Source organism: Triturus cristatus, chromosome 4_1 (assembly GCF_964204655.1).
Source record: "Triturus cristatus chromosome 4_1, aTriCri1.1, whole genome shotgun sequence".
In the NCBI taxonomy this organism is placed as follows: domain Eukaryota; kingdom Metazoa; phylum Chordata; class Amphibia; order Caudata; family Salamandridae; genus Triturus; species Triturus cristatus.
The window spans coordinates 1234466481-1234479270 of NC_140585.1; the positions used below are offsets into that span (position 1 = coordinate 1234466481).

The 12790-nt window shown below is 44.1% G+C and overlaps 1 protein-coding gene across 2 annotated transcripts in view; it reads right to left on the bottom strand.

Moving 5' to 3' along the window:
• Positions 1–12790, bottom strand: part of LRP1 (LDL receptor related protein 1) — a 1298976-nt gene that overhangs the window by 976711 nt on the left and 309475 nt on the right. For both annotated transcript variants that reach the window (XM_085654639.1, XM_085654638.1), the window contains exon 11: positions 10134–10370. In XM_085654639.1, the coding sequence (XP_085510765.1) occupies positions 10134–10370 (237 nt within the window). The remainder of the gene's footprint in view (positions 1–10133; positions 10371–12790) is intronic.

Sequence of the window (12790 nt, forward strand, 5' to 3'; positions counted from 1 at the left end):
GGGAGTTGCTGGTTTTGGATTTTGGCTGCAGGTTTAGAGGGCTTAGGGATGTAGGTGCACCTTGGGTTCTCTTCTCCAGGGCGCAGGGCGACTGGATGCAGAGGTGTCTTTTGAGGTCGGACTTCACCTTACCGGGCCACTCGCGGTTGGGGGGGGGGGGGGGGTCTCTGTGCAGAGGCTGTAGGTGACGTCGGGGAGTCCTGGAGGGGTCAACCCACGGTGGATTCGGACTCTGGAGCGCTGGGGGACCTCGCTGCGACTGGTGGACCACACGGGCTCGGGCCATAGGCTTCAGGTGTAGTGGTGGTTCCAGGCGTCGGGTTTCTTTGTCCTCAGCAGACAGTCTTTCTTGGCTGTTTCCTTTGAAAAGAGCTGCTGTTCACAGGAGAGCCAGCCTTTGTGGAAGGCAGTCAGTCCTCCCAGAGGTCGTTGGCTGCAGCACAAGGTGACTTTTGGAGCAGGATCTTTGGAAACTGCAGACGGGCCGGTAGGGATGGGGCCAAGTCAGTTCTTCTCTGCAGTCTCCTCTGCTGAGCGTCTTCTTTCGTCCTTCTTTGTAGGTTGCGGGAATCTCCCTTCTTGGTTCAGGGCTGCCCCCTAAATACTGCATTTAGGGGGCGTTTTAGGGGTCTCAAGGTCAGTAGTCAGTGGGCCACTGACCTTAGGGTGACTACACCCTTAGTATGCTCACCCCACGTGGGGGAGTGGGCACAATCCCTAATCCTGTTTGGAGAGTGCCTGCTCTCTGAAAGATGGTGGGCACTGAAGGTGGGCACACCTTCTGGGCTGGCTAATTTTTCCTGCCTGTCTTCCCGCCGAAAAGAGGGGGGGGGGGGGTGGGGGGGGGGGGGGGGAGACAGGGGGCCTGCTTGTGATAGCAGGAGAGGCTTGTGGTCGTATTACAAAGGCAGCAAGCCCATTGAACCTACCCTGCCACAGATGGCTCTTCCTGGCCTAGGGGAGATGTGCACACCTCAGCCCAGGAAAGGCTTTGTTTCTGGGCTCAGGGAGCGAAGGCTCCCACCCCAGGGGTCCAGAAACATGTCTCGTGGTGGCAGGCTGGTGTGTACCAGTCAGGGAACCCACCAGAGGCTGGTCGTTTTTCAGGGGCCATCTCTAAGATGCCCTTTAAGTGCATTTTTCAATAAATCCCACACTGGCATCAGTGTGGGTTTAATGTGCTGACAAATTAGATACCAAACTTCCCAGTTTTCAGTAAAGCCATTATGGTGCTGTGGAGTTCATAATGACCAACTCCCAGCACCATATACTCTTAATGGCATTACTGCACCTACAATGTCTACGGATTGGTCTAGACACTGTAGGGGTACAGCGCTTATGCACCCGTACCCTCACCACTGGTATAGTGCACCCAGCTAGAGGGGTGGCTGATCTATGCCAGGGCAGTGGGTTGTACGCATGGCACACAGGGATGTGTGCTATGTTGACTCTTCACTTTGTTCCAAACCAAAACACGCATCCTGCAATGGCAGTATGTGTGTTAAGCTACAGGGCCTCTAAGGGTGGCACAATAAGTGCTGCAGCCCTTAGAGGCCTTCCTTGGGCACAGTGCCCAGGGTACCCATAGTACATTTTACAAGGGACTGGCATGTGGCCAGTGAGGTGCCAATTGGGGTACGAGATACAGTTTTGGGAAAGAACACAGGCCCTGGGACCTGATTGGCAGGGACCCAGGGCACATCAAGTCAAAGTGCGTCAGTAGTCCGGCAAAAAGTGTGGGTGGGGGGGTTACTGCAACAGAAACCCAGCATCCTACAATAACACATACGATTTTCGAGTAGGAAGGTGCCACCTTGCTGCAACATCCCAAAAGTCTAGATTTCAAGAGTAGTCTTAAATTGGGCTTCATGCTGGCCACTCTTTGAACTGTGACATACAAATTGTATCGCACAGCAGATCATTCAGAAGTTTATAGTAACTGTCTGTTGCCTACAACTGCATGTACTATGTTCATAGAAGACACTTGTGCTATGGATTGCATCTTCATTTGCAAACATTTCATTTACACTCCGCTGAGTACTTTCTCTAATGCTAATTAACAAATCTGTAAATGACAGCTCTGAGAATATGCGGTCTGCCCGGGTACGAGTAGGTGTCATTGACGGAGGAGTGCTGAGCCAAGGTCACTACAAGCCCCTCCACCCTGGCAGTCCATGAGGCACAGCGTTGCAAAAACAGAAATACTACCAGTCTGTTATCAATTGTATGTATTTAATTTTGGTGCTCAGCACATCAGGTGTGCACCTGTTCATTATTATATTATTTCTTTAGTATAGGATTTTTTTTCTCACGGAGTGGTACACATGGGGCTGGTCCCCATGTGGTCCTGAAGAAGAGGTTTAGGGGACACCTCGAAACATGTCGACAAAATACTACGGATAGTATACACAACAGTTACACTTCCTCCCTACTATTAACCCCTTTTTATCCATACCAACTAGGAGCAGGAATAAATTAATCACTCACTAGCTAGGTATTTTTAGCATCACCATCACCACTCCCCCCAACACTGCTCTACACATTTTTCACAAAAAGTGCTCTTACGTAGTTCTGCAAGTTGCAGCACGCCCCAGACAGTAGCTGTCTGGGATGGCTCCAATGATGAAGCATGTCACCTAGGGGCAACCCTTGGTGTGTGAGGGGACTCAAGAAAATCATTTTCTCTTTTTAGATTCGGGGCGTTTTTTCGCACATTTAGCGGAAGCCCTTCCCTTTGGTTAGGTTCTTAGATCTGTCATTTACAGATTCGTTAATAACTATACACAGTCTGGAGGATGAACCCAACGTCTACCTCCATCTCCCCCCATTTTTGCTTATACTTTCTCTAATGCACCATTATTTAGAAGTAATTGTGGTGGTGGTGTTAAATTTGGGGAAAATGACAATTTGCCTGAAGGATAAGAAAGCTTTTCAGACAGGGCTTGTAGTCTGGTCAGTCCAAAGGTGATAGGATACAACCTTGTTTAGATCCATATTCCATTTACTGGATTCTGCTTCCCTTCCACCAATTATGGTCGTGGTTATGAAGCCTGGCAGAGAAAAAGGAGGCTATTTTTTAACCTGGCCCTCAGCTTGGAAAGACCAGAAAACATAGCAGCCACTGTTTCCGACAGGCTTTTAGTTGGTTCTGCTTCAGTCTCCAGGCATACAGCTGTAGATTGTGTAGGTTTTGGTAGAACACCCTGCTCTGCTGCTGGGACAGTAGACCCTCTCGTAGAGGCAGCCACTGTGGAGGACATGTGCTCAGAGTCAAGAGTTAGAAGTACCAGACCCTCATAGCCTAGTCCAGGCTTAATAGACTGAACAGTGCTCAGTCTTGCCTAACTTTGTTCAGGAACCGCAAGATCTGAGGAACAGGTAGAAACGCGTACTGAAAGCCAAAGCCCCGCGGGAACCCAGAATGCCTTTATTAAAGACCCCTGAGAGGGAAACTTGAAAGCACACTGGGCACTAAGTGTTTTGGGAGGTGGCAAACGGTCCACCAAGGGCATTTCTCATTGAGAAAAGAAGCCCACTACTATCTTGGGGTGTAGACACCACTTGTAGTCAGCAGGATGGCGCATGCAGAGTTCACCTGCTCAGATTTTGAATAATCTGCTAAATAACCAATCATCAGAGAGATCTTGTGATGTGCGAGCCGGTAACTCAAACTTAATGCCTCCAGAGGGCCCATGATCCCACGCTGCCCCGCCTGTTGCAGTCCTATATGGAAGTCCTGTTGTTCCACAATTCGTGGATTGATATTCCCTTGATGAAAGACAGAACAGCTTTGAGAGACAGGTGAATGGCCTACATCTCCAGTAGATTTATGTGATGGCGCCGGAAGTCTCTAACCACCACATCATCTGGGTGACCTAACCATGAAACAATGCACCAATTATCACCATGACTTAGGGGGTGGCGGAAAGGAAAACAGTCGGCTGCAAGTCAGATTATAGTCTGTCATCCACTAGTAGAGGTCACAAAACACCTAGTCAGAGAGACAAATCTTGACAACAACACTGATTTCTGCAGGTGGCCCACAACAAGCTGAGGCATGCCTACTTTTAATAGCCAATCATTGAGGTGATGGAACCCTTGTCTGGCAACGATGGGCCACAACCCCGGCTATGACCTTCTTGAAGACCTATGGGGTTGATGTAATGCTGTAAGGCAGGACAGTGAACTAAATGGTCTAATCCACCAAAAAATAGAGGTACTTCCTTTGTGACTGCATGACTGGTACATGAAAATACACCTCATGCAAGTTCAGGGCTATCATCTAATCTTCGTGTTCGAAGGCCAGCAGAACTTGTGTGAGGGCCATAATCTTGAACTTTGCTTTTCTTTTTCTTTCTTTCATGCAATGCATTAGGGAACATTTGTCACAGAACTTAAAATCAGGTTTGCTGCCGCAGGCACCAAAGGCAGATGTTGCGCATGGAATAACCTGCATCAGTTTCCAGCACATGCAACATGGTTTGAAGCCCACTGTCTTCAGGAGTGACATCACACTGCCAAAATGTTAGTTGAAAGGACTTCAGTAAATAACAGAATTGGCCAGAGCAGAGCTCCATTTATGCATTGAAGGTTGTGTAAAAAGAAGAGCTGATGTTAAGGCGCAGGGTTGGCACCAATCGTGTAGCTCCATGTCACCAAATGCAGAGTTGGGATGGACTGGTGACAGAGTCCAAAATGCTGGTGTTAATTACCCTACAAATAATTTACAAAACCACACCAAGTGGCATGGGGGTCATCTAAGTGTTACAAGCAGAGGCGGCTGGTAAGTTTTGGAGGGAGGGGCGGACGGGACACACGCACACATACACATAATATTCACAGCCAAGCATTCACACACGTGCACACAAACACATCCATTCACAACACTCTTTACCAAACATTCATACGTACAAGCACACACCAAACATTAATTTAAAAGAAAAACACACACTCACCTGCAGCCAGCTTTGCCTCAGAGGTTCCAGGAGGCTTGGGACTGCTGCCAGACAATGAGGGAAAGCAGCAGTCCCAACGTCATCACAGAGTGGGATAGAGTCAGTGAGACTGCTGACCCCACCTCACTCTGTGATGAAGTGTCACTGATTGACACTCAACTCTGGGCGCTTTAGAGTTTAGGGGAGGGCCTAAGGGACCTTTGCTGAGCGGAGGACGTCACGCCCACAGGAGATATGACTTCCTCAGCTCAGGCAGCCAGGTGCCTGCGCATTTAGAGCATGTCTGGCTCCTAGTTGCCTGACCTGAAATGAACAGTGTCTGTCAGGCTGACCTTTGTTCAGCCTGATAGACACTAAGTGTGGAGCAAAAGCCCCAATGGACCGACCGCAAATGGTTACAAGGGGTTGCAATTTTAACCCCTATGGATTCGACAGATGCCTAATCCAGCATGCACAACCCATGGAACAAACATCATTTAGAATGCTTCTCAATTCCTACAGATAGGGTGCTATTGTTCACATCCCTTCCCACAAAACTGATGGACAACTTTTCGGTGCTTGAGCTCACCAGGGAATCAATTCGGGGGTGACAGAGGTCGCTTATGCCCACAAGTGCATACCTAAAACCATATCACAAAGAGATTGAGAATACAATAACAGCTTACTGGGTCAATACAATAAACTCAGCTTTAAGTATAAACCTAGAGTCCTTATTTAGTCAATTTATGCGCTGCTCATTCCCCACCCTAACTATTGTCTCCTGCTACGCAGGATAACGGTGAAAACTTTAGGGATAGAGTATTTATAATAAGCCACCATGTGTTGCCAATAGCTAAACTGCATTTTGGGCTAAATACGTGTGCCTGTTTCTACACCACACACAAATCGATTCCATTATTCACCTTCACACCTGTTAGGATGTCAATGAAAAGTAAAAGCTACATATTAGCCCTACAATCCAGGACCAGGTCTTGATGCTGTCCTCTTTACCAAAAACATTTCTTGTTGATGACAGACTTCAGCATTCTTTAATTGAATGGAACAAGATCTGAGATACACTTGCTCTGTAAAACAGAACGCCTTTCAAATGGTCTTCCTGGTTAAGTGTGCCACGAGGCACCACACAGAAAGGAAGTAATTTAAAAATTACCCTTCGTCCCCAAAGTCAACAGTGTAGTCAAGGACATCAATTAGTCCATTGACTAATTTTGCTTATCTGTAAGAAGAGCCCTGGCCATCATTTACATTTCATTTGGCTGCCAAAGAAACTCAACAGGCTGCAAAAGCCTCAAAACGAAAAAGGTCAAGCTTAAAGTCCTCCACACTGTGCAGGTGGCGTTATGCCTATAAAACCTATAAAAGCAACTATAAAGACATGCCCCTGAAAGAACTCTACACTTGACAGTGGCAAATCTCAAACTTTCAAACAATTGCAACATGGAGGATGATCCGTGGTAGTCCAGGCCCACGAGCTATGGAATGCACTGAATCCACGCCTAAGGGCAGAAGCAAATCTCACACATTTCAAAAAAGGACATCAAATTTAGCAGTTCCCAACAACTTAAAACTAAGCTCTCGACAGCTGGGGTAGGCAACTAAACAAATGGGCGCCAGGCCCCATACTTCCCTAATTGGTCTCTTAAACTGCTCTCATGCAGCTCTCTAAAGTAATTGAAAAGAAGCAAACTGATATATCAAATTCCTCCCCCCCCCCCCCCCCCCCCGCAAAATAGCATCTTCCCTCAAGGCACAGTGACAATACCTCTGATTAAAATCAAATAATAAATAATGGCTTGCAATTATCACTCGAATGCAGGACTTGCTTCCACTTCTATGAGCGAATTCACTGAGAATATAGTTCCTTCACAATTACTAGTGCATTTACATCGAGATAGCCTGTTCACCCTCACAAGTCAAGTATTGGCCCATTCTACAGGAGGACACCAAGTCTACGTTACATTCAAGGCAAACCTGGACAAAGGCAGCTCATGGCCCTGCTTATTCTCATATGCCTGACACTACTGACCATCCTATCTTACTGGAAAGACCGACTGAACTGGTAGGGGCAGACTGTGGAGTACTCTCTTTCCAGCAGTCATTCTTGAAAAACTGGTGCTCAAAAGTAGCAAAGTGGGCCACTTGACTGCTGTATGAAAATGGGTCCCCCCCCCCCCCTTTCACAAAGTGTTTTCGGGATATGTTTGCCCTCAGATTAGTATAATTCTGGAATGGGGCATGCTATTTCAGAACCACACAAGTACCATCCAGATACTGATCTTGGATGACTCGAAGGAACACTTTTAGGATGGTAACTACAAGTCTGTCACGCAGATATCAGTATGTGGACATAGTACATCTACTATAGAACATAAACAATTTTCTTTTACACTAAACAATGACCCAAAAACTTCAAACTAGAAAATGTGTAAACCTTATTTTTTTTCCCCACTGATGCAGTGTGTTGTCCTTCCTCTTAAGGAAGAGTTCCAATCCCTTTTGCTTCTTTCTGAAGAGAGCAGCTTTACCTCGTGAGTTGTCTATTATTCTTTTCATGCGTTTTTTTCTAACTAGTGTTAGAGATATCTCAACATTTTTGGCCTCTGTATCTTTTTCAACATTTTAAGTCTCTTTTTAAAGTACTTCTCAAAGTTTTGTTTTTCACTTTATACTGCAGATTAAAATACTAATTTTCCACATACAATGACCTTGATGAATAAGCAAACCATGCAGAAATCCTCTCCTAACTGTACTACAGTTCAAGATACTATGACAGTTCCTCAGTCTGATTTTCTAGATGTGTACTGTGTGATACCAAGATCCTATTTCCTTTTCTTCTGCTTGAAAAATGTATGTTTGCTATTGTCTTTGGACAATTGGAAGCAGCATTTTGCATGTGTAATCTTTCGCTACCAAAGGAAACACTTTAATACATTTAGGCCCATGGATTTCACAATGGCATTAAGTGCTCATATCTATTTCTATTCATCAAAGAATGATGTTCAGAGGTACATTCAATTCTCCTCCTACATTCATTGTCCTGCAGGTACAACCTAAAATGCTGGTACCCATCTCTCGAATGGGTTTGGCCAACCTGATACTTTATATACATTCACTTTCACTAGATTTGTTTCTTTAGAACAAAGGTCTGAAAAAGCAATTAAAGCAATACAACATACAGATTCAACAATAGCAACCTAAGTATCTGAATCAAGCAGATTTATATTATTTACTCAAATGAAAAGAATGAAGAATCTACCCTCCACATTTATTTAGCCATGTAACAGTGGTGTACCTCAGTCCCCACTTCTTTGTGCCGTTGTGGCAGCTTCATTGAAGGGGTACTTGTAAATTGGCAATACTGACTATGTTTTAATTAGAAAAAGATATGTAATGTCAGTTTTATTAAGGTTACTATTGTGCATCCTGGGGTAACTTAGCTGTTGCTGTTAGAATAAATAACATTTTAGGCACAATTTGCTTCTCAATGTCTGCCTCTTAAGACGGTGTGGAACATTAGTCTAAGCTTTCAGATAACTGATGGAAATCGCTTCTCTAAGTTGATCAAAAACATGAGCAAAGAATCCTCAACCCAGAGTTTGATTGCATACTGTTTAATAATGACATGCATTATAACCTGTAATATGATTCTAGTACTATTGCTACTACTTAAATATACTCTCAAGAGTTTGAATGGATGAACCAGTGTATCTGTTTAACAAAAATGAATGTATGTTCAAAAGATGTGCTTTATCATGGTGAATAATGCGAAGTTATTGGGCAATGTTTTCCATACTGGTGTGATAAACAAAGATAACACCTTGAGGAGCAAGAATTTCTCATACATCATACAACGGTGGTAGCTTTTAGAACATGAATCTAAAGGCTACAAATGATGGTATCAGTTTTTCTTGTACATTGGTAAAGACATTTGCACAATTTACAAAACACAACAGAGTTTAGATTTTACTAAAACTAGGAAACCCTATGGTCTGCGGGAAATTCAAGGACTTCCAAACAGCACACATGCATGGTAGGCATGTGAAATCAGAGAACCGTGAACTATCAAGAGAGGTGTTACACAAATTCCATTTAAATCTAATAATGCCTAGCTTTGATTTTTCTGCAACCATCAGGAATTAGGGAAAAAAGAAAACCTGACTATTCTGACTGCGTAGCACCCCGTTTTTTTTCCATACGCACTATATCAGTTCAGTGCAAAGAATCCATGGCTGTTAGAGTGTCCTACAAAAAATAAATCTGAAAATACCAAACAATGTTTCATTTCATGGACAGTGCATGGTGGTAGCCAGCGAGGAAGGTATGAGCAAAAAGGCAACGATGAAAGAAGAAAATAACAATCTGAGGACACTAACACTGAACAAAAAACACAACTCTGACTTCAGTAGACAAACTGTCTCGGCCAAAGCTTCTTAAAATAATTATCAGACCACAGGTGTATCACTGTTGAGAGAGCACTCATTTAGAATTAACTGCTTAAGGTTTTCCAAAATGTCTGTCTCCATATCTGCCAAATAACTTGGTCCTGTGTGTCACACCATATATTGACTGCTCTCACATGGTCACCTGGTGGGGAACCAACATGACTAGGTGGTAGTTAAAGTGAGCTGGAAACCGATAAAGAGAGTGGGTTTCCAGCTCATGTAGGGAGGCTCAGCACAGCCACAGTCCATTGGGGATTTTTAATTCTCGCTAGGACATAGGCAGAAGCCTCAGATGTTTGTGTTTTCTTTTTTGTTTGGGTGAGGTGGTCTACATGTGACTCTTGGCCAGTGATGGCACAAGGCATCGTCGCCTCTTCATAGGCCCTCACCAACTAATCGTAGATAAATGAGCTTGCGGCCCTTTCCCCTCACCAGGCCCCTCCTCCTCCTCTTACACAATAAAAAATATATATTACAAGTTATCCGGTACGGCTGTCCTTTTGAGTTTTAAAAGGTTATAAAAACACAATGTAGGAAGTGCATCTGAGGAAGGCCATCTTGAGGAGGTGTCTGATGCAGTGTGGGTAATGAGTGATGTCAGCAGAGCCAAATCCCAGGGCTGTGCGGCCTGTATGTGGCAGTGGCAGCAACAATATATTCTCTCTATAGAGCTAGACATTTACTGGTATTACCATTATACAACATTTCCCTGGTACATGCACAGTCATATACTCACCGTCCTTGAGGATCGTTTCCCGGTCTGTGCCATCTATCTTCTGCCGTCCGATCAAGTAACTTGTGGTGTCCGCAAAGTAGATAAAACTGTACTCTGCATGGAAGTCGAGAGCCCGGGGGTTCATTAGGTTCTCAATAGGAATCATATACTCATCTGGAACTCTGGCACCCATGTCCATCCCACGTATGATGCCTGGTCGACCCTTGCCATAAACTAGGAACAGTTCATGCTCTGGCTCTGTAACAAGAAGATACAAACAATGAATGAGTATTCTCAAATAAAAAGTGAAAGAATGGTTATGTTTAGCGCACACTGCCAACCAAAAATAATTTTAAGTTCTTTAGCTAGGTTACAGTGTGGATTTGATACTAATAAAAGACGCTTCTAACCTGGACATCTTCAAAATCCTGCCTAATTCACAGCAAGACCTGAAACAACAATATCCATTTCAAAGACATTTTCCCACAATGCTGAGCAAATGACGGCAAAGCAAGCTTGGTAACTTTTTTAAAATAAAGTGTGGTACTGATGAAGGCCCTTTACAGGATGACTAGCCACTCAATGCCGAAACAATACAGAAGGAATCTGTGACTGTCACTGTCTGCTTGGAAATTTTAGGGAAAGTGCTGCCCAAATTGGAATCAGGATTGTGAGAAAAACCAGGCAGGTTTTAAGAATAAGGAATTGAGCAATAATTTTGATGGAAGCTTGTACAGCTCCTGCCACAGAATCTAAGTATCCTTTAGAGATGCTGTAAACCACTGAAAAAGAAAAGCAACTTCTTCTGTGGCATTTCCTTCTGCTGGAAGCAAAGGGACAAGAAACTCAAGTGAAATGTTGCTCATCTATACATACTGCACTGGCAAAAACTAGCTTTTCAGAACTTGATCTGCCACTGTACTGATTTAATGGAGAGAAGGAGATGCAGTTGTGTCCAAAATTACAGAGTTTCTGAAGAGACACTGCAGACCTGCAGAACCCCACAGTTCGAACCAAGGCATCACACCCTCAATCACACTATGTTCCTGGCAAATTACTTCATTGGGCTTTGGCTCAGATCCTCTTCTCTGTTAAACCCAGAAACACTTCGGAGACTAAATGCCTGTATAAACAGGCAATGCAAAAACTGGAATTTGCAATCAGGATACATTATGCTTGACATGCTGGAGTGAAGCAGTGTGATCTTGGATAGGTCACTATATCTTTTGGTGTCAATTTGACAGACTTGTGTGCTCACATCTCTACTGGAGAGGCGGGGTACACAAATCAGAAGAGTGGATGACAGAAAGCAGGACTGTAAGATACAGATACATAAAAGGAGGGGGGTGACATCTAAATAAAGCAATGGAGACATTCTGTGACTGAAGTCACCCCCACAGCCCATCTGCCGCATCGCGCTGGCTGCTTCTCAAACAGCCTCTCCTTTCTAAATTCACTGTTTAAAGCATCTGTTTGTGTTGGAAGGTTTAGCAATCCTGGCATCTTTTTCATTTCCGAAGAGGTTCTAGCTTCCAGGTATGTGGCCGATCGGTCCCTTTCGCACAACTGACATGCTCTTTTGATTGGATGGAAGAAACAGGATTTATTTAGCACATTTAAAAGGTGGAAGATTGCTCCCAAAATGGGCGTATGTAAGACTTTGCTAAGGGAGGAAGTAAGCATTATAGCTTCGTAATTCTCGGTTACTACTGCTTGAGTGAATGGCAGCAATTTATTTTTTCAACATTTTGTAGAGGACAGGCAGAATCTCCTGCTTAGGCTTGTCCACTTCATATGTGTGTACCCATTTCTGCAGCGGGGGCATTCATTAATCTGCTGGTCTGTTTTTCTGCCCTGAGGCAAATATTTTGGAGAGAAGCAAGGAGTTTTCTTTAGGCCAATTGTGAAGAATTAACGGAATCTGCCCACAAACCTTATGATGTGCAGGGCCTGCCTATCAACATGCCACCCAGGATAAAAGGTCAGACTGATGAATTCTGTACATTTGTACGATCATGTGCTGAAACATCCAGAATCCAAGAGGTATGTGTTTTTGTCCCAAAGTATGCAGATCAGTCAAATTATCTGCATATGAAATAATTTAATGGGAGAACTAATGAGAGATGGTACAAAGTTATTCCTTCAATGAGGAAAACTTTGCAGTATAACCTCATGTTTTCCTTTACCCTTATTTAAGCTGTCATCCATTTTTCCTCCACTCTAACCACATTGTCAAAGTATTTATGTTTTAGTACTTCAATGCTTAGGAGTGGTTCATAGTTGTGGCTATACAAACATGTTAAGAACAAATATACCCTTTTTAGTACGTCAAACCACAGGGGAGGTGGGAATTGAAAGTTGATGTTGCAGATAAACAAATCAAAAAAGATGTTGCACCACAACTCGTTGAAAGGTTACTTCGACATTCTGGAGGAATCCGGTTTTGATAACACAATTTCATGCACACAGCAATCGATTTTGAGATGGACGGCTGATTGACTGCTCTCTCTGAGCTGCATTAGGGAAAGGAAAATAATAGCTCTCTAAACTGTCTCAAACCTATAGGACCACAGAACTGCCTTCACAGCTTAAGTATAAAGATCCTGAAGGCTAAGAAAGAAAGTGGGTAAGTGTCCCAGCTGATTGGGGTGAATACTTGACACCACTCAATATTAGGA